The sequence below is a fragment of the Argopecten irradians genome, chromosome 15 (assembly GCF_041381155.1).
Source record: "Argopecten irradians isolate NY chromosome 15, Ai_NY, whole genome shotgun sequence".
Lineage (NCBI taxonomy): Eukaryota > Metazoa > Mollusca > Bivalvia > Pectinida > Pectinidae > Argopecten > Argopecten irradians.
The window spans coordinates 19,162,134-19,189,813 of NC_091148.1; the positions used below are offsets into that span (position 1 = coordinate 19,162,134).

Genomic DNA, 27,680 nt, shown 5'->3' on the forward strand with positions numbered 1-27,680 from the left:
ATGCATATTTTGTGCTACCAAACAAAACGTTTTAGCGACTAAAAGAATGTTCGGAACTTTTCTAGATTACTGACTACTTTAAATAATGAATACCGAGGAAACCAAATAGATAGAGAAAGGCATTTTTCGCGAATGTCGTCGCTGATAAAGAATAAATGAATATTTGGAAACTCATAAATACAAAGAAACCCACAATATGGCCAAGCAGCATATTTAAAAAGGTGAGTTGCTGTTTTGATAGCTGTCATCTAAAGAGTTAGAACATATTAAGTGTGCGCTTGTTTATTTTTAGGAATCTGTGCCATCATGTGTTTATGACGTTTTTGTTTACAAATACACACGACGTCAAGAGGAGGCAGGAATGAAAGAAAGGCTTCGATCCGCCATTTATGGAAGGAGTTGTACGTCTTGGCTTCAAACCGGAATTAAATGAAAGAATTTCAAAGCATTGCTTAAGTTCAATTGAATGAGATAATAATTAAACTTCCTTTTATTTTCACCCTTTTGTCAATCATAACACTAAATGTATATATTAATAACCTGTGTCATGGTCATGCAGATGACATCATAGTTATGAAAATGATTTTTATAAGGAAGATATTTCGAAGGTATTTACAGAAACATAAAAATATATATATTTAAATACATATAAATGTGTTTCTAGTATCTATCTCCCTATTGACAGAATTAAAAGTTATTAAGATTACCCGATGCTTATGATTACAGAATTATATGCCACAACGGATGTAATTTCGAAAAAAACCTGTTATAAATTGAATGAGATAATAATTAAACTTCCTTTTATTTTCACCCTTCTGTCAATCATAACACTCAATGTATAATATTAATAACCTGTGTCATGGTCATGCAGATGACATCATAGTTATGAAAATGATTTTTACAAGGAAGATATTTCGAAGGTATTTACAGAAACATATAAATATATATATATGTATATATTTATATACATATAAATGTGTTTCTAGTATCTATCTCCCTATTGACAGAAATAAAAGTTATTAAGATTACCCGATGCTTATGATTACAGAATTATATGCCATAACGGATGTAATTTCGAAAAAAACCTGTTATAAATTGAATGAGATAATAATTAAACTTCCTTTTATTTTCACCCTTCTGTCAATCATAACACTCAATGTATAATATTAATAACCTGTGTCATGGTCATGCAGATGACATCATAGTTATGAATATGTATATATTTATATACATATAAATGTGTTTCTAGTATCTATCTCCCTATTGACAGAAATAAAAGTTATTAAGATTACCCGATGCTTATGATTACAGAATTATATGCCATAAAGGGTGTAAAAACCTGTTATAAATAGGCATACAGGCTACTTTTAATTTGATATTTTCTATCTTTAACTCTGACAATTGACAGAGATTCTATTTTCCTATGGAATGAATACCATAACTTTAAAGGCATTAATGCAATACGATTTAATCTAATTACATATATGTAGGTATTACAGGAGAGGAGAAAATATAGCAGCCAGACCAGGATTTAAACCCAGCAAATCCGTACACTAGCCTAATGCTCTACCACTGAGCATTGATGATCGACCCAGCCAGACCGATCCTGCTACACTCCTCCCTCCTTTTTCAGAGATTTCTCTCTCGAAGACAATAACATATACAATGTAAGACCATTATACAACCACCATGGGTATTTAGTTGGATGCAAAGTTTGTAACAGCTAGGAGAGGAGAAAAATGTAGCAACCAGGAAATGAGTCAAATGTTGTCAGAATTATCAGTATGAGATGGCCATTAAATATTAACAAATTTTCTATGACTGACCCTCAGGGGCTTTAGGAGCAGGGTCAAATAGGCTAAATCTTCAAAAATCTTCTTATGAAATTCTGGAAATAGTAGAATCAAATACTTTTCATAGATGTTTGTTTGTTTGATTAATTAACGTCCTATTAACAGCTATGGTCATGTAAGGACGGCCTCCCATGTATGCAGTGTGTTGCGTGTATGTTGCGCGAGGTGCGTGTTTTGGGAGACTGCGGTATATTCGTGTTGTGTCTTCTTGTATAGTGGAACTGTTGCCCTTTTTATAGTGCTATATCACTGAAGCATGCCGCCGAAGACACCAGGCAACACACCCCACCCGGTCACATTATACTGACAACGGGCAAACCAGTCGTCCCACTCCCGTTATGCTGAGCGCTAAGCAGGAGCAGAAACTACCACTTTTATAGACTTTGGTGTGTCTCGGCCAGGGGACAGAACCCAGAGCCTTCCTCACAGGGGCGAGCGCTCAACCATAGGCCAAAAGTGAGGTGGTGTCAAGTGAGACTCTAGGAAGAACAAAGTAATTTAGGGAGAAAGAAAAGATAAGATCCTAAATTTAGTCGCCTTTTACGATCATGCAATAGGGGCAGCAGGTACAATTCTTACGCCCTACCTGCAGATAGAAAGGTCTTATATAAGGTCCTTTACAGAAATTGTGAATTATATGACCCTCGGGTCTATTGTTTCTCCCTTGGGATAGGGTCAAGTTTACTATAGTTTATGTAGGAAAAACACATTTATGAGCATTTTTTTATCAATTTTCATAGGAAATGAGTCAAACTTTTTTAGAATTATTAGCCTGAGATAGCATTTTAACACCATATCCATATTAGTCCTGGCTGCCCCCTGGGGGCAGAGGGGCGGGGCCAAAAAAGGTCAAATAGGCTAAAACATCAAAAATCTTCTTCTAAAATTCTGGAAATGGTAGAATCAAATACACTTTATAGATGAAAATATATAGTGTTTACATTTATGTATATGTCTTTAATTAATTGTTTCATTATTTATTCAAACTCAGGTGGGCTTATAAGGCCCATGGGCCTCTTGTATATATAGTATATTAGTGAATCAATAGCTGATCTATAATTCTTTTTATCTGACATAGATTTAGTTAATTTTTCAAACTTGATTTATATAATTACTAGCTGTGTAGTGGAATTTGAATGGGTCAATAATCAGTAGAGCATTAGGCAAGTGTTCAGAGGTCCTGAGTTTGAATCCTAGTTTAGCTGCTATTGCAAAATGGGCGAGTTTACCAACCCTGCTTCAAGCTTTGGGAGTATACTTAAACATTGTCATTTCTGCTTGGGCAAAGGATGGGGGATATCTTTATAGAAATATTTTTGTGGTGATCATGAATTTTGTTTGAAACAGTATTTAACTATACCTATTGTTTGACAAGATGTAAAAGAAATTGCAAAAATAAGATTATCTTCTCATAAATTAAATGTAGAATCCGGTAGATATAGAAATTATCAAATATAGAAAGACATGTGCACAGTCGAAAATGTATATGTTGTGATGATAATGACATTGAAGACGAGTACCATCTCATGATTATATATATATGCAATAATTTCTCAGATATTAGAAACCGTTTTATCAAAAAATATTACCATAAAAAGCCTAGCATGGCCAAATTTATTCAACATCTGGAAACAAGAAATAATGAAAAAAAATTATCTAATTTAGGAAAATTCATAGTTTTGGTCATGAAAAAAAGACTAAATTTATACTGTTTAAAACAAATGTAGAAACACCCTCTACACTAGTGTAGCGGTCGTGCAGGTGTTGGGTGTATCTGTACTACGTACAATATATATGTGTGTCTGTGTGTTAAATATCTATGTGATTAAGTTTTGTTGCATTGTATATATATATTAATGCACTTTTTCTGATGAACTGTAAGGTTCAAGAAAATAAAAGAATTGAGAATTGAGAAAAAATCACATCGGAGTGTAGAATGGATTATTGATCGATCATTGTGACCAGATACAGCTCAATCAGTAAAGCATCTGGCTAGTGTTTGGAGGTCCCGGGATCAAAACCCAGTCTAACTGCTACATTTTCTACTCTCCTGTTACAACTTTATATTGACCGATCGCCAGATGTAATATAGCCACGCCTCGCGCTCACAAACGCACATGTTTCTATTTAATGTCGGAGCAAACATCGTAGCACACACAATACAAAATGCGAAGTCATGTGTGGTTTGCTTGACAGCCGGTGATCTGTCAATTACACACTTATGTTCATAAAAGAGTTCGATGATAGCATGATTATTTGAATAGCCGTAAAATGTTTTACAATTATTTGTTTTTAATATTATTTTATATATAACTTACAGCTCAACCATTTTTATACCCCTAGCATAAGTTTTGATAGGATAGAATATTTATAACTCTGATCTGTCAGAGTAACTTCCCTTAATCTGTTTACACTCCGTCAGTACTGGTAGATCAGATTGTTTAGCGTCATGTCCAGATCCATTTTGCTTCATCCTAATTTCATATTTTGACAGATGCATTAATATCTTTGTCTTATTATTGTATTATCTGACACATGTCTTTTTACCTTTAAAAATTTGGAATTTGATTTCTAGGTTTTATTATTATTTTTCAGGAACAATGTCTGATATGATGGAGATTGAATCTGATGACTTACCAAAGTCAGAAATAGATGTCAATAGGAAATTGACAAATGCATGTTCCTCACAAACTACAGAAAATAACAAGGAGTCAGGAGAAGCTTCAGGAATGAATTCTACTCAGGAATCAATGGAAAGGAATTTCTGTAAAGTGACAGAAGAAGAAATTAAGAATCATCATCAAGAGTCAACAAATCTGAAATCACCTCATCAGGAGGTAAGAGAAAAATTACCTCAGGTCTATAAGGAGGCAACAGAAGAAACTTGTCCAGAAGAGTCCAGAGATGAAAAGGAAAGAAAAGAGGAAAAGGACAGTCAAGAGTTAACAGAAGAAAAGTTACCTCATGATCTGGAATCAGTGGAAGTTAAGTCACTGGATGAAAAATTAGGTGAGGGGTCGAGTTCTGCAAGTTCTGTCTCTAGCTCAGAGCAATCTATGTCTTATTTGAGTGATTCAAAGATATCACCAAGTGTGAGAGAGGAGAAAGAGTTGTCAGTAACAGAGACACCATCATTACAAGGCCCAAAGGAGTCCGATCCAATCGCTTTAGATTCCAGTTACGAATATTATACCCTCGAAAGTATACTATCCAATCCACAGTTGATCATACCGTTTGATGAAGAAGATGATGAGTATGATTTAGAATTTCCAGAAACCGATTTTTACAGAATTGATATGCTACGTAACAGTGCGCAGCCCAAATCTGTACCAGAGCCATATCCGAGAGCTAGTTTAACACATAACACTTTCTGTACAGTTTGTTGCGAGGAAACTAGCGTTAGAAAACGCTTGTGCTGCAGTGTACCTGTTTGTGATTCTTGTATGCAGAAATTTATTGAGGAAAACGTCAGCAATGGTACTGTAGCTATAAAATGTATAGGCCTTTGTGATTCATTTGTACATCGGGACGAAATCCTTAACATACTACCTATAGAACTGAAGGAGAAATACTACAGATTTCTTGTCGATGCTAATCATGACCCTATGGTAAAAACATGCCCACAGTGTTCAACTGTTTACAACATGACAAAAGATGAACTAAAATCAACAAGAAAAAAGGCCAAAGGTCAACGATCAAATGTGACCTGTCCAAAATGTGACCTGGTGTGGTGCTTTCCTTGCCATGCTCCTGCCCATCAGGGAATTACTTGTAAAGAGTTCTCCAAGGGAGACAAGATGTTAAAATCCTGGGCAAAGTTGAAGTTAAGAGGCTGTGATGTCAATGCACAAAAGTGCCCCAAGTGTAAGGTAGGTACATTTTTTTACCCCTGAAGTCACATTTGGGCTCTTCTCATGCAAAGGATGTAGCAGTTCATTATGGATTTTCGGGGGTGAATGAGTTTAAATCAATTGAAAAATTTTTGTTTATTAACTTTCTTGCTTCATTTCCATTCTTGGCCATTCGTTTTTGATAAAGGTAAACACTAAAACACAGATGCAGGGGCTTCATTTTTGTAAAAAACAAAAATGATGACTTGATCACTATTACTACATTGTATTATTATGTAATGACTATATATAGAAAATACATTATTATGATTAGTATCTTACAATACAAGGTTTATTTTGGTGCGATGTATACTTTCGTGTCAGGAACCTATATTTAAGATATAACTGTTGACAGATCCTACAATCATTAAGACATCTGAAAGCAATGCAAATTGCCAGTCATTTGGTTTCAATCGACACATGATGCTTTTTAAATTTGATTGGAAAAAGGATTCATTTGATTTCTACTAGACTGAAAAGTATCAGTAATCCGGACACCTTCGTTCCCAGACCTAACTCCCCGGATTAGGAACCCAAGGAACAATGTCTGATATGATGGAGATTGAATCTGATGACTTACCAAAGTCAGAAATAGATGTCAATAGGAAATTGATAATTCCATGTTCCTCACAAACTACAGAAAATAACAAGGAGTCAGGAGAAGCTTCAGGAATGAATTCTACTCAGGAATCAATGGAAAGGAATTTCTGTAAAGTGACAGAAGAAGAAATTAAGACTCATCATCAAGAGTCAACAAATCTGAAATCACCTCATCAGGAGGTAAGAGAAAAATTATCTCAGGTCTATAAGGAGGCAACAGAAGAAACTTGTCCAAAAGTTACCTCATGATCTGAAATCAGTGGAAGTTAAGTCAGTCTGGATGAAAAGTTAGGTGAATCAGTGGAAGTTAAGTCACTGATGAAAGAGTAGCGTTCTGCAAGTTCTGTCTCTAGCTCAGAGCAATCTATGTCTTATTTGAGTGATTCAAAGATATCACCAAGTGTGAGAGTGGAGAAAGAGTTGTCAGTAACAGAGACACCATCATTACAAGGCCCAAAGGAGTCCGATCCAATCGCTTTAGATTCCAGTTACGAATATTATACCCTCGAAAGTATACTATCCAATCCACAGTTGATCATACCGTTTGACGAAGAAGATGATGAGTATGATTTAGAATTTCCAGAAACCGATTTTTACAGAATTGATATGCTACGTAACAGTGCGCAGCCCAAATCTGTACCAGAGCCATATCCGAGAGCTAGTTTAACACATAACACTTTCTGTACAGTTTGTTGCGAGGAAACAAGCGTTAGAAAACGCTTGTGCTGCAGTGTACCTGTTTGTGATTCTTGTATGCAGAAATTTATTGAGGAAAACGTCAGCAATGGTACTGTAGCTATAAAATGTATAGGCCTTTGTGATTCATTTGTACATCGGGACGAAATCCTTAACATACTACCTATAGAACTGAAGGAAAAATACTACAGATTTCTTGTCGATGCTAATCATGACCCTATGGTAAAAACATGCCCACAGTGTTCAACTGTTTACAACATGACAAAAGATGAACTAAAATCGACAAGAAAAAAGGCCAAAGGTCAACGATCAAATGTGACCTGTCCGAAATGTGACCTGGTGTGGTGCTTTCCTTGCCATGCTCCTGCCCATCAGGGAATTACTTGTAAAGAGTTCTCCAAGGGAGACAAGATGTTAAAATCCTGGGCAAAGTTGAAGTTAAGAGGCTGTGATGTCAATGCACAAAAGTGCCCCAAGTGTAAGGTAGGTACATTTTTTTACCCCTGAAGTCACATTTGGGCTCTTCTCATGCAAAGGATACAGCAGTTCATTATGGATTTTCGGGGGTGAATGAGTTTAAATCAATTGAAAATTTTTTGTTTATTAACTTTCTTGCTTCATTTCCATTCTTGGCCATTCGTTTTTGATAAAGGTAAACACTAAAACACAGATGCAGGGGCTTCATTTTTGTAAAAAACAAAAATGATGACTTGATCACTATTACTACATTGTATTATGTAATGACTATATATAGAAAATACATTATTATGATTAGTATCTTACAATACAAGGTTTATTTTGGTGCGATGTATACTTTCCGTGTCAGGAACCAAATATTATAAGATACTAACTGTGTGGTCTGTTTATCCTACAATCATTGAGACATCAATTGAAAGCAATGCAATTTGCCAGTCACTTGGTTTCAATCGAAGCGAGATGCTTCTTTAAATTTGATGTGGATGAAAGGATTCAATCACTAAACCATACTAGACTGAAAAGTGGACCCTCAGTAATCCGGACACCTTCATTCCCAGCCTAAACTTCCCGGATTATGAATTCGCCAGACTGCCAAATCCTGTTTTTAGTCAATTTTAAAATTGTCATGTAGGAGTTACTCCCCTTGACTTTGGAATCGATGATAAGTTTTTTATGTATTTGTATTTGTACTAATATTAATAATTTGTTTGTTATGTTTTAAGGTTGTTTTTTTTTCATATTATTAAAATATTATGTTAACAATAAAAAAAAAACATTTGTCTTGTTTTAAAAGATGAAAGCAAAAGCTATTGTTGTACATATACCACTCTTGATCTGTCATACGGAAATTATTTGGCCACAAATATCCTATGGGGAAAGGGAACAGAACTTGTATATATTTTGGCCCTGACCCCTCGGAGCAGGAGGGGCGGGGCCCAATAGGGGAAATTAAGGTAAATACTTTAAATCGCTACTTGTCCTGGAGTTTTGCATGGATTGTAACTAAATTTGGCATGCACAAACATCCTTTGGGGAAGGGGAACAGAACTTGTATATATAGGGGAAATAGATGGTAATCCTATAAATGGCTACTTGTCCTATATAGAGTTCTCCATGGATTGTAACCAAATTTGGCCACAAACATCCTTTGGGGAAGGGGAACAGAACTTGTATACATTTTGGCTCTGACCCCCCGGGGACAGGAGGGCGCTGCGGGGCCCAATAGGGAAAATTAAGGTAAATACTTTAAATCACTTCTCTTAGAGTTCTGCATGGATTGTAACCAAATTTGGCCACAAACAGCCTGGGGGATGGGGAAGGGAAACAGAGTTTGTATAAATTTTGGAAAATGTGTCATCATTTTTTAGCGGGACTGAATGATGTTTTCTCAACTAAAGGTTGAAGTCAGAAAATGTGACGTCAGATATGGAACAAATTCACATGAACGTATTGACAGATAAAGCATTTCATATTGACAGATATAGAGCACAAGCTAAGTTTATCCGGCAGTAGGTGTATTCGTCAGTATGTGGGATAGTTGCAGGATAAATATATATATATGTAATTTGCAGCCTGTTTTAATGCTCAGACATTGTAAATATATGTATATCCAACTTGTTTCCTTCATTTCCATTCATGGCTATTCATTTTTGATATATGAAAAATTGAAAACTAGAAAAACATGCAGAGCTTTAAATTTTGGTCATTACTATTATGCTATGTAACTGTCACTTTTACAGGTATTTATTGAGCGTAATGGAGGCTGCAGCCACATGACTTGTAAGCACTGTGGTACAAATTTCTGCTATAAATGTGGTGAGCGTTACATCACCAGTCGCTGTGTCTCCACTGTGTTTGGCAATCATCATAGCATGCTCAGTACCTTCGGATGTAAATACAAACTGATGCCTAACTACCCAGTTGCAAGGAAGCTGATACGCGGCTCTGTACTTGGTAGGTACATGTATAGCAGCCATCAACGCTAGAAGATCGGAAGTCAGGTCCCTGTAATTACTGATCATGACATGAGCTTTCTGATTTTTCGTTGTAAAGGGCCCAGTGGGTACTGATTTGTCTTATGCAGGATTACAGATCATTCATGACAAGTCCTTTGGGTTAGTCTTAGATATATAGGAACATATATAGCTGACCAAAATTAGAACAGAAAAAAAAGTCAAACTGTTGGCTTAAAGGGACAATTCAGTAAGGCTAATTCAATATATAACCACGAAGCAAAATATGACGTTAATGTATTGTTCTACATTCCTTATGAAACATATGACAAGAAATAGTGACAAATTCCACAACATTGTTAAATATTTTGATTAATACCATTGAGATTCCAGATTGTTGATCAAGAAGATTAAGCAGGTACAACATGTACGCTGTTCCCTTACCCGAGTCAAAGTCACGCACGTTAAACAAATGCAATACATAACCACTGAGGAGTTGATGAAATTATTTTTAGACAAGAACATGCATCTAATAATGTTAACACAACTGTAATTGCAATTTGAGTAGTTCTAGACAAAAAATGCTTTACTACACAGGCAAGGGTCAGGGTTCGGCATACAAGGCTATGTGTAATGGCGAATGAACATTTCACATACATTTGACTGCAGTGGGCTTTTCTGACATATCACAGTAAAACCAACTAATCTAATTTCCATTAGAACTTGTTTGTTTCCGAAATATGTGCAAGTTTTAATATACTCTTAGAGCGAATTGTCCCTTTAAGCCATTTCCTAGATTAGGAATTAAAAGTTTATCAATAAAAATTACAATATTAGAACATCTTTTCGATTGTATCAGATGAAGTTACAACACAAAATAAATCCAGAATTCCCATGTGTGAATATGTGTTAAACTTTCCAAACAAAATTATATATATATATATATTTTTAAATAGAGCTGTTTTGATTGAGGTTTGTACCTTTGCATGCATTTACATGAAATTAATTCTGCATACTGTTCATATAACCAACTAATTTTTGAAGGTATTTAAATGTTTTTAAGGATCAGTACTTTCAGTACTTTTATTTTTTTTATTTTTAATATTGACAGGTGCTAAAGTGTTGGGAGGACTAGTACTAGGTGGTTTGATAGTAGCTGCTGGTGTGATCTTTGTCGGAACCAGTTTTATAGTTGTTCCTGCTTATGCTGGCTACAGGTATCGACAGGAGAGCAAAATGCGTAAATTCTGGAAGAAGCAACAGATCCGCCAAATAGAGATTCCTAAACTGGCCGTCAGGACAGGTGATTATCTTCCTTTAGTATTTGTTGTTGACCCAAAAAATTGAAATATATTGACTAGTGAAAACCTCATGGAATTTGTGCGTTAATTTTATTTGCAACAGTGCTAGCTGGTATGCTGAAAAGTCACATATATTTTGTGGCTATGAAATATCACAATTTTTTTTTTTAAACAATTTCACGAATATTAACTTTGACAGATTAAAATTTAAAAGGAAATATATATCTATCAATATCAAAATATAAGCCAGATTTATATAATGTTTAGAGAGATAAACCTTTGTGAAATTACTCTGATCGTGAAATTTGCAAAAGTTAACCCTACATGAAAGAAAGTTGGTTTACAGTAAATGTTTGACAACTTACATAAATGATGTCTTTATAGAAAAAGATGACAGACATATTAAACTTCATAGGACATTGAACTCTTAATTCTTAATTATATGTATTATGATACAAATTTTAAAATTAGTAATTGTGTTTGTCTATAATACTTATCATTTTCAAGTATTATGAACAACATTGTTTTTCCTTGCAATTTTTCAACAGAAATCGCAAATATAAATGATCTCAAAAACATTTTAAATGCAAGTAATGTTGAACCTTATGCTTTTAGATAGAGAAATTCAATATCTGAGAAAAAAAGTCATTTGGTATATAAAAACATGACATTAAGTCCCAGTGAAAATAATTTGGGTCACAGTAACTTTTGATTGACCACACTGGGGTTACAGTAACTTTTGATTGACCACACTGGGGTTACAGTAACTTTTGATTGACCACACTGGAGTTACAGTAACTTTTGATTGACCACACTGGAGTTACAGTAACTTTTGATTGACCACACTGGAGTTACAGTAACTTTTGATTGACCACACTGGAGTTACAGTAACTTTTGATTGACCACACTGGGGTTACAGTAACTTTTGATTACAGTAACTTTTGACTGACCACACTGGAGTTACAGTACCTTTTGATTGACCACACTGGAGTTACAGTAACTTTTGATTGACCACACTGGGGTTACAGTAACTTTTGATTACAGTAACTTTTGACTGACCACACTGGAGTTACAGTACCTTTTGATTGACCACACTGGAGTAACAGTAACGTTTGATTGACCACACTTGAGTTACAGTAACTTTTGATTGACCACACTTGAGTTACAGTAACTTTTGATTGACCACACTGACCGGAGTTACAGTAACTTTTGATTGACCACACTGGGGTTACAGTAACTTTGATTGACCACACTTGAGTTACAGTAACTTTTGATTGACCACACTTGAGTTACAGTACTTTGAGTGAGCACTTGGAGTTACAGTAACTTTTGATTGACCACATGAGTTACAGTAACTTTTGATTGACCACACTTGAGTTACAGTAACTTTTGATTGACCACACTGAGTTACAGTAACTTTGATTGACCACACTGGGTTACAGTAACTTTGATTGACCACACTGGGGTTACAGTAACTTTTGATTACAGTAACTTTTGACTGACCACACTGGAGTTACAGTAACGTTTGATTGACCACACTTGAGTTACAGTAACTTTTGATTGACCACACTGGAGTTACAGTAACTTTTGATTGACCACACTGGAGTTACAGTAACTTTTGATTGACCACACTGGAGTTACAGTAACTTTTGATTGACCACACTGGAGTTACAGTAACTTTTGATTGACCACACTTGAGTTACAGTAACTTTTGATTGACCACACTTGAGTTACAGTAACTTTTGATTGACCACACTGGAGTTACAGTAACTTTTGATTGACCACACTGGGGTAACAATTACTTTTTTTGATTAACCACACTCACTTAGGTACTTTATTTTCCTCAGGAGATCTATACACCCTGAATGAGGAGAGTTCAATCTTTGGTTCGGTCGACGGCGATACCGACAATATTTCTGCATATGATGAATCGCCTGAGAGTGGAACCGATCATGATCCATCCCAGGAAGTTGAAGTATGGGTACACTGCCACCAATCTACTGTTCAACCGAATCAAGAACAGGACACGGCAACTATGGAAAATATAGACCGTGACAGTCTCACACAGACAACTGCAAAGCTTTCAAAAGACCCTGATCAGAGTGATGTGCTCTATGTTAAAACAGCGTACACAAGTGTTGATCAAGAGAAATTGACATGCAAAAAAAATGGGTCAGAAATGAAGGAAAACTGTTCAAGTAAGAATTCTGAAGAGCCTGATTTGAGTGGAAAAGTGAAGAGTGATTTAAACAACAGGACAAATGATCCTAATGAGGACTCGTCTGATAGTGATTCCCCAGAAAATCAGACAAATAAGAAGCTTAGTGACAAAGATGAAGAGATCAGCGAGGAAAACTCAACAACGCAAGGATGTTTTGTGAGGATTTTCGGCAAGAAAATACCAGTAGTATGGGAGAAAGGACACGAGGACGATTTGATAAAATCACAGGATGGCAAGCAGAAGGAGGGGTCAGGGTCGTTGGGAAGGTCACAGGGTCATTCATCAAAAACCCTTGACAGAAACATAGAGAAAAAGAAAAGTTTGTCTTCTTCAGTGAAACTACAAACTGGGTCCCTTGACAGGAATTTAAAGAAACATTCTTCAGGTGATGTGACAGTGATCAGACAACCAGACATTGTGACTAGTGTTCTGCAGTCCAAACAGGCCAATCAAATGGCAGAAATATTACCATGTGATCATTCTAACATGCCAGTCAGTGAAGGAGGGGAGGTAATTCCAGAAGTTGATCCATACTATGGTGTCGTCTCCCTTGAGGACTGTAACACCCCCCTTTGATTTCTTTTTCAAGGGGAGGTAATTCTGTAAGTTGTAAAGGGTTTGACTATGGGTCCTTTATACTCAAATGCCAGAAATTATACCTGATACTGAAATATTAAAGTCCATTTTGTTAAAACGTCTACTGCAGATTTGTATGCTCAGGTATATTACATATGTGTTGGCTTTACTGCAATGATATTATTTATCACTGAAAATTTTGTCTGATCAAAATATTAATTGTTTGCTCTTAGAATAGTTCATTGGATTTGCTTCTAACTATTTTTTATGTTGTTTTTTTCTTTTAAATATTTGTGATATCAGATCAAAATGCTAGTTAAATTTTTCTAGACAGTTTGTTTATTAGATACGGATGATTTAGTGTGTAGCATGCATGTGGTTACTAGTGTAAAGTAACATAAAATGTAGGACCGCATGCATTGGCAAAGTTATTAAGATGTCCAGACATATTACCACAGCTCTCCACCTCTGGGTCGTGAGTTTGAATCCAGTGCACAGCAGTTGCACGGTACTGACAGCTAGTGGGTGTTTTTTTCTTTGAATACTCAGATTTCCCTCTTCTATCAAACCTGGCACTTCATTGAATTAACATTTGCTGTTAATATACCGTAAGACTTATAAATTAACAAACAAATCTTAAGTAATAATAATTCACACATTTAATATGATTATGACATGGAGCTTGAGGCCCTAAACACACAATTACCCATCAGTTTTTTTAAATTTTGGAATTATCACTAAAATTTGGCTTAATGCTTTAGATATGATTCTTCAAACTAGGGGAGATAATCCATTTTCACCATTCAAATGAGAAATTCTTAATCAAGAATCAATGTTATCCATACTGGAAAGGCTTAGGGCATTTTCTGATATACCCAGTGCATTTATATATATAACTATCTCCTTAATTGATATTATATACTGTACAGTATGGCATGCTGATCTAACGGAGCTACTTCCCTTCTTACTTACAGTACAGTAATTGGATTATCTCATCCTTTTTTTCTGAAACTAGATTTGGACTAAGTAGCTATATATATATATGTATACACATAGAAACTATTTTGTCCAACTTACGACTGTTATATAACAATGACAAGACATTAAAAAGTCCAAGATTGCGACCTTATAGATCAATGTTATCAGGCGGGTTATATATGTATATAGATAGTAACTATTTTGTCCAAAATCCAAGATTGCGACCTCATAGATCGATGTTATCAGGTGGGTTGTCCTCTAATAAAAAAAAACCCAACCCTTTTACCTTTATTTCTTCTCTTGATGGGGTGTCTTATTTGCGATGAAATACAGTACGCTTGCAGAAATGGCAAGATGTTCCAATTGCACTTTTTCCAGTATACGTTCTTGGTCAGTACTGTCAGAGTGAAACAAAGGGAAGTAACTCTAATAGAACAGAATGATAATGGTACATGTAGGCGGTATACTGTATTAGAAAATTAAAAGGTTAATGGTTCAGAATGATAATAATTAGAGAACTGAATAGTAGATGGATCAATAATTTCTAATGTACTGGTCCCTACTCATAATGATTCCGAAAATATGTATTGTGAGGGTATGATGTTGATGGCATCCCCAATATCACAGGGGTTACTATCTCTGTCGTAATATCCACCCCTAGAATATTTCAAAGCAAAACTGAAGGCACTAGATATATGTGAAACCACAGATGAGACGGTGATTTGTTCCTTTTATTTACATCAAAGTAATTGATTAACTGTACTTGTGGTTTTGAAGATGGGGGTCATGTCTCTGTATTCTTCAAAGGACATCTCTGCAGGCCCGTGATTGCATTGTAAGTTTTTTTCTCTGGAACTGCCTTTAGTTGAGATAGTCCACAATGACGTCATTGTTAGTAACCCCTGGAGTATCAAACGTGTGCTAATGGTACTGTTTGCCCATTTAGAACATTTTTTACAGTTTATGGAGTAATGATATCAAAAGATTGATTTGTTTTGATGCGGTATATGTACAGTACTTAGCTTGCATTGGTATTACAGTTATATGATAACAAGCTAAGTACACTCTTTTTTGGAATTTTGTTAAGATTGATGTTAACATTTTGTTTCTTTATTTGTGTTTCTTTTTCTCTTACATATGGTTTAGCTATGAAATATATATTTAATTAGTGTGTGTTGCTGTTGCTCTATATATATTAACAAAATTCTTCAACAATGCATATGCAATAAAAAATACAAATGTGTAAGATATGAAAAAATTGTCTTTGAATTTACCATGATAAAGACCAAAGTATAGTGCATTATTTAAATATGATAAAAAAGATGCTACACTGCTGATGAATGGTATTTGCTCTAGGAAAAACAGGAGCAAACAAATCATTTTTTTTCTACAGTAACAAAGGTTACTGACTTTAGATCATTACCATCATTGAAAAATTTGATTTTTTTAATTATTTCACTATTCACAGACAACAAAAGTAAAACAAATTACAGGTATATTACAAATGTACATGTTTATGTGTTTTTATGTTAACTATACATACAAGTCATGAATATGTATACACATACATTATTATCCAATTGATAAACATTATTCATGCTGTTTCGGCAGGGTAGCATCTTCAAGGAATATTTTTTATTGATATGTTTAGAATATTTATATTTGCTTACCACCAATAGTGGTTTATGACATGGATGGCTTTTCATGGATTAAAGTTTTAGGGGGAATATTTTATTTTGCATGACTGTGTTATTGATAATCACTCTCTATATATACAATCATTCTTGATTCTTTAGATGTCACAAAACTTGCAAAATGTCCATTTTCCCCCTCCCACCTTTTTCAGTTTTTACTCAAGTCAATGCAATTTCTTATTTCTGATAAATGGAGTTATCAATCACCCTTTACATTCTGTGAAATCCTTCAGGTGTCACCCCAGTAGTATTGTGTATACATGTATTAATTTATTGTTACTATAAATAGTAATTTTGCAATCACATTAATGTATAATTATTATTGATAATGATTGTTTATTATTATGAATTTAACAGTCAATAGATTAACTGTTTATTTCTCTTTATACATGTATGATAATATCTGACGAGTTCTGAGAGTTGTTTTAATATATAAATACTCTTAAAATTTTAAAAACAATTGAGGAAAAGTTTTACAATACAGAATGTGTTATATAATGCAAATATATTAAAGATGCTCCACTGCTGACAGGTGTTTAATTGTGTATAATTTACAAAAAAAAATAACAAAAAATAATGTATTTTGCTTTTGGTGCATGTGCAAGAAGTACTTCATTCCACAAAGGACATCGATATCATGCCGCGGAATTTTTTCGGAACCCAATTAGTTTTATTTGATATTTTTATCTTGAAGTAAATTAGAAGCTCAAACTTTTCAATGATGGTTATTATGTGAAGTAAATAACTTTTGTAACTAAAGAAAAATACTAAATCTACTGCTCCAATTATTGATAGAGAAAAAATACCATTTGTCAGCATTGGAGCATCTTTAAACCATATTTTATTAAAATTATTATATTATTGATGTTTTTACAATTGGAAGATGTAGCTGATGTCAATATCACTGTTGCAATCATATTGTTTTGCTGAAAACAGTTACGAAATTCAATTGATAGTAGATAATTCATCTATAATGACTTTGTCTGAAATTATGACCACTTCAGGAGGTTAGAACAGCAAGTTACTGCACGGATAGATCTACTTACATTTTGGCCTGTGATAACTTTAATCAACGGTATATCTATTTTTTTTTATTTATTAATTTAAAGAAGTAACAGTACTTAAGGTTTCATTTTACTTTAATGTTAGTGCTTTGGTTTTGCTTGCTTGTGTTTGTACTGCAGTCACGTTTGATAAATTGTGTGTATTTACTTTTGTTATAGTTATTACATGTACTTCAATCTTTTATTTGTTTATTTTTTTTTGTCTGTAAAAAAATACAAGGTAATTAAATTACCTGAAGTCCCACAACTGTTTTTTGGTTGATTATTTTACTTCATAATAACATGAGGATTCTTTCACACCTTGATTTAGCAGTTTTAGTGCAGTATTTTTTGATGCAAATATGAAAAACTGTAAGTTAGTATTTATTAGCACGTTCAATATCGGAATTGCACTTTTACAGAATTTAGTACTGTACATGAATTACTGGTTGAAAGACAGTGCGACAAGCGCTTAAATAAAACTACTGATTAAATAATATATAATGGTTATACAGTGTATGCATTGTATGCTTACACTATAAAAAACATACATGTACATTGATGTATCAAAGCATTAATTTTGATTTGTAACAGTAATTAATTGATGTATATTGTTTATTTTCCAAAGCAGGGAAATGTTCATTGATTCAGCCTGATAATCTTTAGCGCCTATATAGCTATATCATGAAGTTATAAACTTTATTACCGGTATAAATGTCAAACTTGTATAATTGTTCATGATACTAGCCTACATGCATGCCAGCATATGTTCATACATCAGCTTACAGACACTATACTCTTCAGAAGCATCAAAATGTGTCAGGGAATTTAATTAATAAATTCATTTTGCGAGATACAAATTTTTGAGAAATTTCGCAAGCTTGAATTCAAATATCTGGCAAATGAATGTATAAAACGTAACGTAGATCAGTAGTAAGTACGAGCCCTTGATCACGAGATCACGTATTGGTGTAATATGCTGGAAATAATGAAGACACAGACTTTGTATATATATTCAAAAATTTAAGTATTATAATTTATAAAAGTGATTTACAGTAACTATGTCAAGCAGTTCACAATACAATATACATGTACACAATAATTATGTACAGTAATACACATTTGACTGCCTTCAAAGCTGCCAATTTTTATGTTGTGTTAGTGTCAAAGTGGGAACATTTTTGTAATTTTTATTTATTCTATCTCCTTTTATTAATTACCGTATTCGACCCAATAAAGCACACAGGGCACATAAAAAATTGAAAAATGAGGGGGGGTTTAATTTGACTAAATTTGGGCTGAGGGGGGGGTATATATAATTAATTGGACTAAATATATTAAGTAACATTTAAAGATGCTCCACCGCCGACAGAACATAAATCCTATTCATCATTTGAACAATAATTGGTGTTTAATCGTGTATATATATGCCTAATTAACACAAAAAATAATATAAAATAGTTTGTTTCGCCTTTGGTGCGTGCGCATTCAGTACTTCATTCCATATAGGATATAGTGCTGCGGAATTTTTTTCGGGATGCAATTAATTATTTTTCATATTTTTATCTTGAAGTAAAATAAGAAGCTCAAATTTTTCAATGGTGGTAATGGTGTAAAGTAAGTAACTTATGTGACTGAAGAAAAATACTAAATCGTCAGCTCCTGTTTTTGATAGTGCAAAAATACCATTTGTCAGAGGTGGAGCATCTTTAATGAATTTTTAACATACAATAAGCTATTAATCAATTTGCAAAGAAGACAATGAGAGAAATCTATATAGTTTTCAAAGGTCTGTATTTGAGTCAGAGTGAGTGAGATTGAGGCCTAAAAGAGGGGAGGGGTGCTTACTGGGTGGATTCTGGTAATGTTTGTATATATGTAATGCACAATGTCTGTAAAATTTACACCTACCAATCTGTTTTGTAAACAACAACTTAATAAAAATAATTTGACAGGCTATTTTTTTTATCTAGATATGCATGCAAGTACATGTATCTTAAACATTGAACACTTCTGATTAACTTTCCTAAACTTTGTATTCATTTTTCTTCAGTAAGAACTCTTAACAATAGTTTACCCGTTTTAAATCTAGAAAATGATCTTCGTATTGTTTTCATATCAGTATGATATGTGATTTTTATGATCAGAATAAATGCTTCATCAAACTACAGTGTGTTTGTTAATATAATGTGTGCTTGAATTTTAAAAATTTCTTGTCGAATAAAGAAACCGAGCATCTAACACCAAACTTATCCCATACCTGACAGGAACCCGCGTTTGCTAGGAATATGTCATAGCAAAGCTAGTCCAAAGTTGGTTCTATTAAAAGCCACTTTGTTTATTTAAAATTTAAAGTACCCTAGGCACTCTGAATAAGATAACACTAGTTGACCCTTATTCATTTCAAGCTTCTTCTTTCAGAATCAGCAGCAATTATTACAACTGTATGAATCTTTAAAATCATTTATTTATTATCAAGAGTTCCATGCAGACCTGTACATAGTATATACAGTGAGTAAATGGGATGTAAAAAGCCACATTGAGTGTAAAATATCATTACATTGTCAATGCAATGTTATGTAAATGCCCAAGGTTCAAACAATTAAAATCTCACACTTTCATCCTAAATATTCCAGGGGTTACTATCACTGTCATTATACCACCCCTGGACTATCCTTTAACAAAACTGAAGGCAGTTCATACAGAAAAAAAAGACCAAACGCAGACAAGCAGAAACTTCCTTGAAAGTAACGCCCAACTTCAAAACAAAAATGTACCTTATTCTTTGTACTTCAAAGGACCAAATCAGATGTTGATCCATTGTCGCAGAGAGAGCCTTCAGTTTCACGATGAGATAGTCCAGAGGTGGATATTAAACTAACAGAAAATTAAAAAGAAACCTAGTCAGGTGATTTTAAAGTTCAAAAGTAATATTTGAATTAGGAATGTTTAAATAATTTCCATAGAATTCATACTATCCTACCAAAACTATTTCTACCTATATTCCTGATAGATATGTTAAGGGGAGATAACCCCAATCTGGACTGGCTTGGACAGGACACAGCAATCATCATAACTATGACAGATGAAAAAAGTTCAGAGTCTGTCTATGGTGTTCTATATTGACTTCTATACAGATAGTCTAATCCCCATCTCAGACTCACAAGCACACAACTTCCATAAACATTTTCATAGTCTGATCCCCATCTCAGACTCACAAGCACACAACTTCCATAAACATTTTCATAGTCTGATCCCCATCTCAGACTCACAAGCACACAACTTCCATAAACATTTTCATAGTCTGATCCCCATCTCAGACTCACAAGCACACAACTTCCATAAACATTTTTATAGCCTGATCCCCATCTCAGACTCACAAGCACACAACTTCCATAAACATTTTCATAGTCTGATCCCCATCTCAGACTTCAAAGCACACAACTTCCATAAACATTTTCATAGTCTGAACCCCATCTCAGACTCAAAAGCACACAACTTCCATAAACATTTTCATAGCCTGATCCCCATCTCAGACTCAAAAGCACACAACTTCCATAAACATTTTCATAGCCTGATCCCCATCTCAGACTCAAGCACACAACTTCCATAAAACATTTTCATAGTCTGAACCCCATCTCAGACTCAAAAGCACACAACTTCCATAAACATTTTCATAGTCTGAACCCCATCTCAGACTCACAATCACACAACTTCCATAGACATTTTCATAGTCTGATCCCCATCTCAGACTCACAATCACACAACTTCCATAGACATTTTAATAGTCTGATCCCCATCTCAGACTCACAATCACACAACTTCCATAAACATTTTCATAGTCTGATCCCCATCTCAGACTCACAAGCACACAACTTCCATAAACATTTTCATAGCCTGATCCCCATCTCAGACTCAAGCACACAACTTCCATAAACATTTTCATAGTCTGAACCCCATCTCAGACTCAAAAGCACACAACTTCCATAAACATTTTCATAGTCTGAACCCCATCTCAGACTCACAATCACACAACTTCCATAGACATTTTCATAGTCTGATCCCCATCTCAGACTCACAATCACACAACTTCCATAGACATTTTCATAGCCTGATCCCCCATCTCAGACTCAAGCACACAACTTCCATAAACATTTTCATAGTCTGAACCCCATCTCAGACTCTCAAAAGCACACAACTTCCATAAACATTTTCATAGTCTGAACCCCATCTCAGACTCAAAAGCACACAACTTCCATAAACATTTTCATAGTCTGAACCCCATCTCAGACTCACAATCACACAACTTCCATAGACATTTTCATAGTCTGATCCCCATCTCAGACTCACAATCACACAACTTCCATAAACATTTTCATAGCCTGATCCCCATCTCAGACTCAAGCACACAACTTCCATAAACATTTTCATAGTCTGAACCCCATCTCAGACTCAAAAGCACACAACTTCCATAAACATTTTCATAGTCTGAACCCCATCTCAGACTCACAATCACACAACTTCCATAGACATTTCATAGTCTGATCCCCATCAATCAGACTCTGACTTTCACACAACTTCCATAGACATTTTAATAGTCTGATCCCCATCTCAGACTCACAATCACACAACTTCCATAAACATTTTCATAGTCTGATCCCCATCTCAGACTCACAAGCACACAACTTCCATAAACATTTTCATAGCCTGATCCCCATCTCAGACTCAAGCACACAACTTCCATAAACATTTTCATAGTCTGAACCCCATCTCAGACTCACAAGCACACAACTTCTATAAACATTTTAATAGTCTGAACCCGATCTCAGACTCACAAGCACACAACTTCCATAAACATTTTCATAGTCTGATCCCCATCTCAGACTCACAAGCACACAACTTCCATAAACATTTTCATTGTCTGATCCTCATCTCAACTCACATCACACAACTTCCATAAACATTTTAATAGTTTGAACCCTCAGACTCACAAGCACACAACTTCCATAAATATTTTCATAGTCTGATCCCATCTCAGACTCACAAGCACACAACTTCCATAGACATTTTCATAGTCTGATCCCCATCTCAGACTCAAGCACACAACTTCCATAGACATTTTAATAGCCTGATCCCCATCTCAGACTCAAGCACACAACTTCCATAAATATTTTCATGGCCTGATCCCCATCTCAGACTCACAAGCACACAACTTCCATAAACATTTTCATAGTCTGATCCCCATCTCAGACTCACAAGCACACAACTTCCATAGACATTTCCATAGCCTGATCCCCATCTCAGACTCACAAGCACACAACTTCCATAGACATTTTCATAGCCTGATCCCCATCTCAGACTAACAAGCACACAACTTCCATAGACATTTCCATAGCCTGATCCCCATCTCAGACTCAAAAGCACACAACTTCCATAGACATTTTCGTAGCCTGATCCCCATCTCAGACTCAAGCACACAACTTCCATAAACATTTTCATAGTCTGAACCCCATCTCAGACTCAAAAGCACACGACTTCCATAGACATTTTCATAGCCTGATCCCCATCTCAGACTCACAAGCACACAACTTCCATAAATATTTTCATAGCCTGATCCCCATCTCAGACTAACAAGCACCAAACTTCCATAGACATTTCCATAGTCTGAACCCCATCTCAGACTCACAAGCACACAACTTCCATAAACATTTTCATAGCCTGATCCCCATCTCAGACTAACAAGCACCAAACTTCCATAGACATTTCCATAGTCTGAACCCCATCTCAGACTAACAAGCACACAACTTCCATAAACATTTTCATGGTCTGATCCCCATCTCAGACTCACAAGCACACAACTTCCATAAACATTTTCATAGCCTGATCCCCATCTCAGACTAACAAGCACACAACTTCCATAAACATTTTCATTGTCTGATCCCCATCTCAGACTCACAAGCACACAACTTCCATAGACATTTTCATAGTCTGATCCCCATCTCAGACTCACAAGCACACAACTTCCATAAACATTTTCATAGTCTGATCCCCATCTCAGACTCACAAGCACACAACTTCCATAAACATTTTCATAGCCTGATCCCCATCTCAGACTCACAAGCACACAACTTCCATAAACATTTTAATAGCCTGATCCCCATCTCAGACTCACAAGCACACAACTTCCATAAACATTTTCATAGTCTGATCCCCATCTCAGACTCACAAGCACACAACTTCCATAAACATTTTCATAGTCTGATCCCCATCTCAGACTCACAAGCACACAACTTCCATAAACATTTTCATAGTCTGATCCCCATCTCAGACTCACAAGCACACAACTTCCATAAACATTTTCATAGTCTGATCCCCATCTCAGACTCACAAGCACACAACTTCCATAAACATTTTCATAGTCTGATCCCCATCTCAGACTCACAAGCACACAACTTCCATAAACATTTTCATAGCCTGATCCCCATCTCAAACTCACAAGCACACAACTTCCATAAACATTTTCAAGTTCAAAGCTTTCAAAATTTTCAATATTTACAGCTGTATATATAATCTATTTAATGTTATGAATCAATTACATATTCATACACTGTACATGGTTCCAAGCTCCAGATTCATTTAGATTTGAAGATACATATTATTGCAGATTCCTAATTGTAACAGTACCGGGTACATTTGTATGTGTCCTGACATGAATACATAACACATACATGTACAGAATGTGCTCCTAAGAGGAAACTCCCGGTATACAAAATTTCAGGATATAAAATGAATACAGATACTGAAAAACACTTCAAGTGATTTTTCTTTACATATCATGTATATCATGTATATGCACTGAGCATTGAGCAAGACCCAAATATTTAAATGTTGTTGCACACTACATGGACCCGCTATGTGACTTAAACAATATTGTACCCGAGTTATAATACTGTGCAGTTGTGCACCCAAATTTTTCACTTGTAAATACATATACATGTAAATGGGGAAAAAAAGTGTGCACTATGTGGGCAAAAATACTGTACATCACAGTAGAATTGTAGTTACGGATCTTCAAATGTCATTTTCCTGTATAATACATGGTTAAAGTGTATCAAAGTCATTTTAATCTAGATTATTCTTTGTCACGTTTTATCACTTTTGTTACTGTCCTCGCGTATATTCTTCAGTTCTTCCACCCATTCTTTCACTTGAGGGGACTGGAATTTTCCTGTAGAGGAAATCAAAGATCAGGTATAATTAACTATATCAACATGTCTTTACCATCTCAATATTCTACTAATTATGAATGCTTCATTTCTTTTATCACTGATGTTTTAAGGCCATACAATTATATATATAAAATCAGAAACATATATTATCAGTTAAGACATTGGCAATTCCACAATTTTTACGATTGTCAGATGAACCTCTGTATGTGCTCAGGGATTTTTAATAAACTCTTAAATAGTTAAAAACAGCAGAATAACTTTGATATGTTATAAAAGTTCAGTAATTTTCAGATGGTTTGAGTACGATTTTGTAAGCTAAAATAACATTTTAACTGATATGATAATAAAACAAAATGCGCTTCCGGTTTTAAATGTCTGATTTTCAAAAGACTGGGTAAAATTGCTTTTTTTCGTGCTTTCAAAAATCATTTTAAATAACATCAATAGAAAAAACTCAAGTCACATCCAACCATGATATAATGTTTACACCTTCGTGTTCATGCAAAAATTATATGTATTGATGCAGAAATATCATGTTTAAAAGAATACACTTAAAAGTATTTAGCCAAGGGAAAATGCCCATAAACCGGAGGTCCCTCTGCCTGTCAACAAAGACAAAGAAGGAGTTTCCAATCTCTATGTTTCTGGTTCAATCTGCTAAATAGCTATTTCTCAATAATTTCATTTGTTTGCCTTGATTTAATACCTCACATTACTTCATATTCCATGACCAGGTAAAACAAGAGGCCCAGAGGGCCTGTATCGCTCACCTGGTTATTATAATGCCAAGTAATGTTTTGGTTACAGGTTCATTGTTTCTTTTCTGAAGGAATTTAAGATTTACCTCTAATTTCCCTATTGGGACCCATTCTTTCTGCCCCAGGGGGTCAGAGCCAAAATCTATACAAACTCTTTCCCCCTTCCCCCACGGATGTTTCTGGCCAAATTTGGTTACATTCTATGCAGAACTCTATGACTAGTAGCGATTTAAAGAATTTACCTCTATTTCCCCTTATTGGGCCCGGCCCCTCCTGCCCTCGGGGGGTCAGAGCCAAAATTTATACAACATCTGGTTCCCTTCCTTCGAGGATGTTTCTGGTCAAATTTAGTTACATTCCATGCAGAACTCTATGACAAGTAGCGATTTGAAGGATTTACCTCTATTTCCCATATTGGTCCCCTCCCCCTTGGGATCAGAGCCAAAATTTATACAAACTCTATTCCCATTCCCCCAAGGATGTTTGTGGCCAAATTTGGTTACATTCCAAGCAGAACTCTATGACTAGTAGCGATTTAAAGGAAATGTTAACAGATGGATGGAAGGACCTTCAGGCCAGGTGAGCTATAAATGTATAAAAGGTTTTCTGACCCATTTTTTCCAATCTCTTAGTCTATGTTTCTGATGCAATCTGCTAAATAGCTATTCGTCAATAGTTGCATTAGATTGCATTTTTTTAATACATCACATTGCTTCATATTCCATAACCAGGTAAAAAATGTATAAAAATTTGATTGCCCCGTTTGATCTTTTGAATAGGATACCTAATATTTTAAAATCTTGATTCCAAATTTTAGAATAAGTGTTTTAAAAAGTGCACACTAACTGAGAGTTATTTCCCCTTAGTATGATGACATATTATAGAAGTAGCCTTTATAACACTAATTATTTATAATCAATCATTAATTGAGGAACTATTAAATGTTTCTATCTAGATGAAGTTCAAAAAAATAAATAAATAAATAAACAACAGAAAATTCCTTATTCATGAACTAAACATTAGAGTTAAAATTAATACAATCTTTTAATTATCATTACATATTATTAATATTTAGACATTATTCAAATATACCATTATTAAAAGAAAAGAGTTTGAAATCTGGCCATGCATAGTCATATGGATTCAAATAGGAAATCCATGCAGTAATCAATGATCAATCCTTCATTATCTTACCATTTGTACTATCAAAAAATTCCTGAAGAGCCTTTGGTCCCTTGTCTATTTTTTCGTACTCCATTGCCTGAAGAATCATCTCGAATTTGTCCAGATCTTTTACAAATCTTGCCTCATTTGTAGACTGGTTTTCATACTCCTGTGATATAAAATACATTATATAGACAAAGATCAATACGTGGAAAGGTGATACATTTACAGAGTCAACCTTTACTCTGGTGAAAAATAGGGTAACCACATTTCCATCATAATACTTTTCACTGCAAAATAGGTAACAGCCAAGTACATCGACCATGAATCGAACCCAGGTCTCCAGCACTACTGACTGAGGCAAAGAAGCATGCTGCAATTCAGTTAAGTGACAACACTACATCATGTACAACCAGAAACATGTATACCAATAAATAGAAATTGGAAACTCCTTTGTCGTTGTTGACAGGCAGCGGGACCTCCAGTTTATAGGCATTTTGCCTTGGCTAAGTACTTTTAAGTGCATTTTTTCAAACATGATATTTTTGCATAACACAGAGTTTAAACATCTTATCATGGTTTGATGTGCATGTGACCAGTTTTTCCAATTGATGTTATTTAATATGATTTTTGAAAGCATGAAAATCATCAATTTTACCTGGTTTTTCGAAAATCACGCATTCAAAACCGGAAGTGCATTTGTATTATTAATATGTATGTTAAAAATTAGTTTTTCTATCCAAGATCGTACTCAAATCATCTTAAAAAATTACTGAATTGTTACTGTTATAACATATCAAAGTTATTCTGCTGCATTTAACTATTTAAGAGTTTATCTAAAAACCACTAAGCTGACATCCACAGGTAAATCTGTCGATCGTAAAAATGGCGGAGTTGCCAATCTCAATGTATATATGTTTCTGGTACAACCTTGATTCGTTTTCACCTTCTAATCTTACCCTCCACAATGACATGATTTCCTGTGACACATCCTCACTCACTAGACTAGTAATGTGGTCCATAGCATTCTGTAACATATTCAATATATTTTTCATATTACAACAAATATGATGAATATATATTCATAAGTAGGGGATTCTCAGTAACACATTAATGCCCCTACACAGAAGATCCTAGTTTATCAGGGATTATTATGGACCGGCGTTATATCCACCCCTTATCTCGATCGTAAAATCTGAAGAGAAAAGCTCATTTACTTGTTTTTCTGCAACCATTATATAGCTCTTT

The 27,680-nt window shown here is 34.8% G+C and overlaps 3 protein-coding genes across 6 annotated transcripts; 2 read left to right on the top strand and 1 right to left on the bottom strand.

The window, feature by feature from the left end:
• The first annotated feature begins 94 nt into the window (after positions 1-94).
• LOC138309289 (E3 ubiquitin-protein ligase RNF217-like) lies at positions 95-5,924 on the top strand. Of its 4 annotated transcripts, none has more exons than XM_069250461.1 (3): positions 95-221; positions 1,491-1,667; positions 4,449-5,924. In XM_069250461.1, exon 3 carries the CDS (start codon positions 4,454-4,456, stop codon positions 5,744-5,746), a length of 1,293 nt encoding a protein of 430 aa, XP_069106562.1. In that variant the 5' UTR covers positions 95-221; positions 1,491-1,667; positions 4,449-4,453; the 3' UTR covers positions 5,747-5,924. The 4 variants fall into 4 exon arrangements, with proteins under 4 accessions (XP_069106562.1, XP_069106563.1, XP_069106565.1 ...); XM_069250464.1 differs by lacking the exon at positions 95-221 and adding an exon at positions 328-401; XM_069250462.1 differs by lacking the exon at positions 1,491-1,667 and having other exon boundaries at positions 4,449-5,923.
• A 756-nt stretch (positions 5,925-6,680) lies between these two features.
• LOC138309749 (uncharacterized) lies at positions 6,681-14,747 on the top strand. The gene is made up of 4 exons (XM_069250967.1): positions 6,681-7,522; positions 9,256-9,469; positions 10,580-10,771; positions 12,617-14,747. Exons 1-4 carry the CDS (start codon positions 6,710-6,712, stop codon positions 13,564-13,566), a joined length of 2,169 nt encoding a protein of 722 aa, XP_069107068.1. The 5' UTR covers positions 6,681-6,709; the 3' UTR covers positions 13,567-14,747.
• Positions 14,748-22,309: 7,562 nt separating this feature from the next.
• Positions 22,310-27,456, bottom strand: LOC138308893 (5'-deoxynucleotidase HDDC2-like). The gene is made up of 3 exons (XM_069249938.1): positions 27,392-27,456; positions 26,463-26,601; positions 22,310-24,509 (listed from the first exon to the last, which is right to left on the bottom strand). Exons 1-3 carry the CDS (start codon positions 27,452-27,454, stop codon positions 24,424-24,426), a joined length of 288 nt encoding a protein of 95 aa, XP_069106039.1. The 5' UTR covers positions 27,455-27,456; the 3' UTR covers positions 22,310-24,423.
• Between the last annotated feature and the right edge of the window lie 224 nt (positions 27,457-27,680).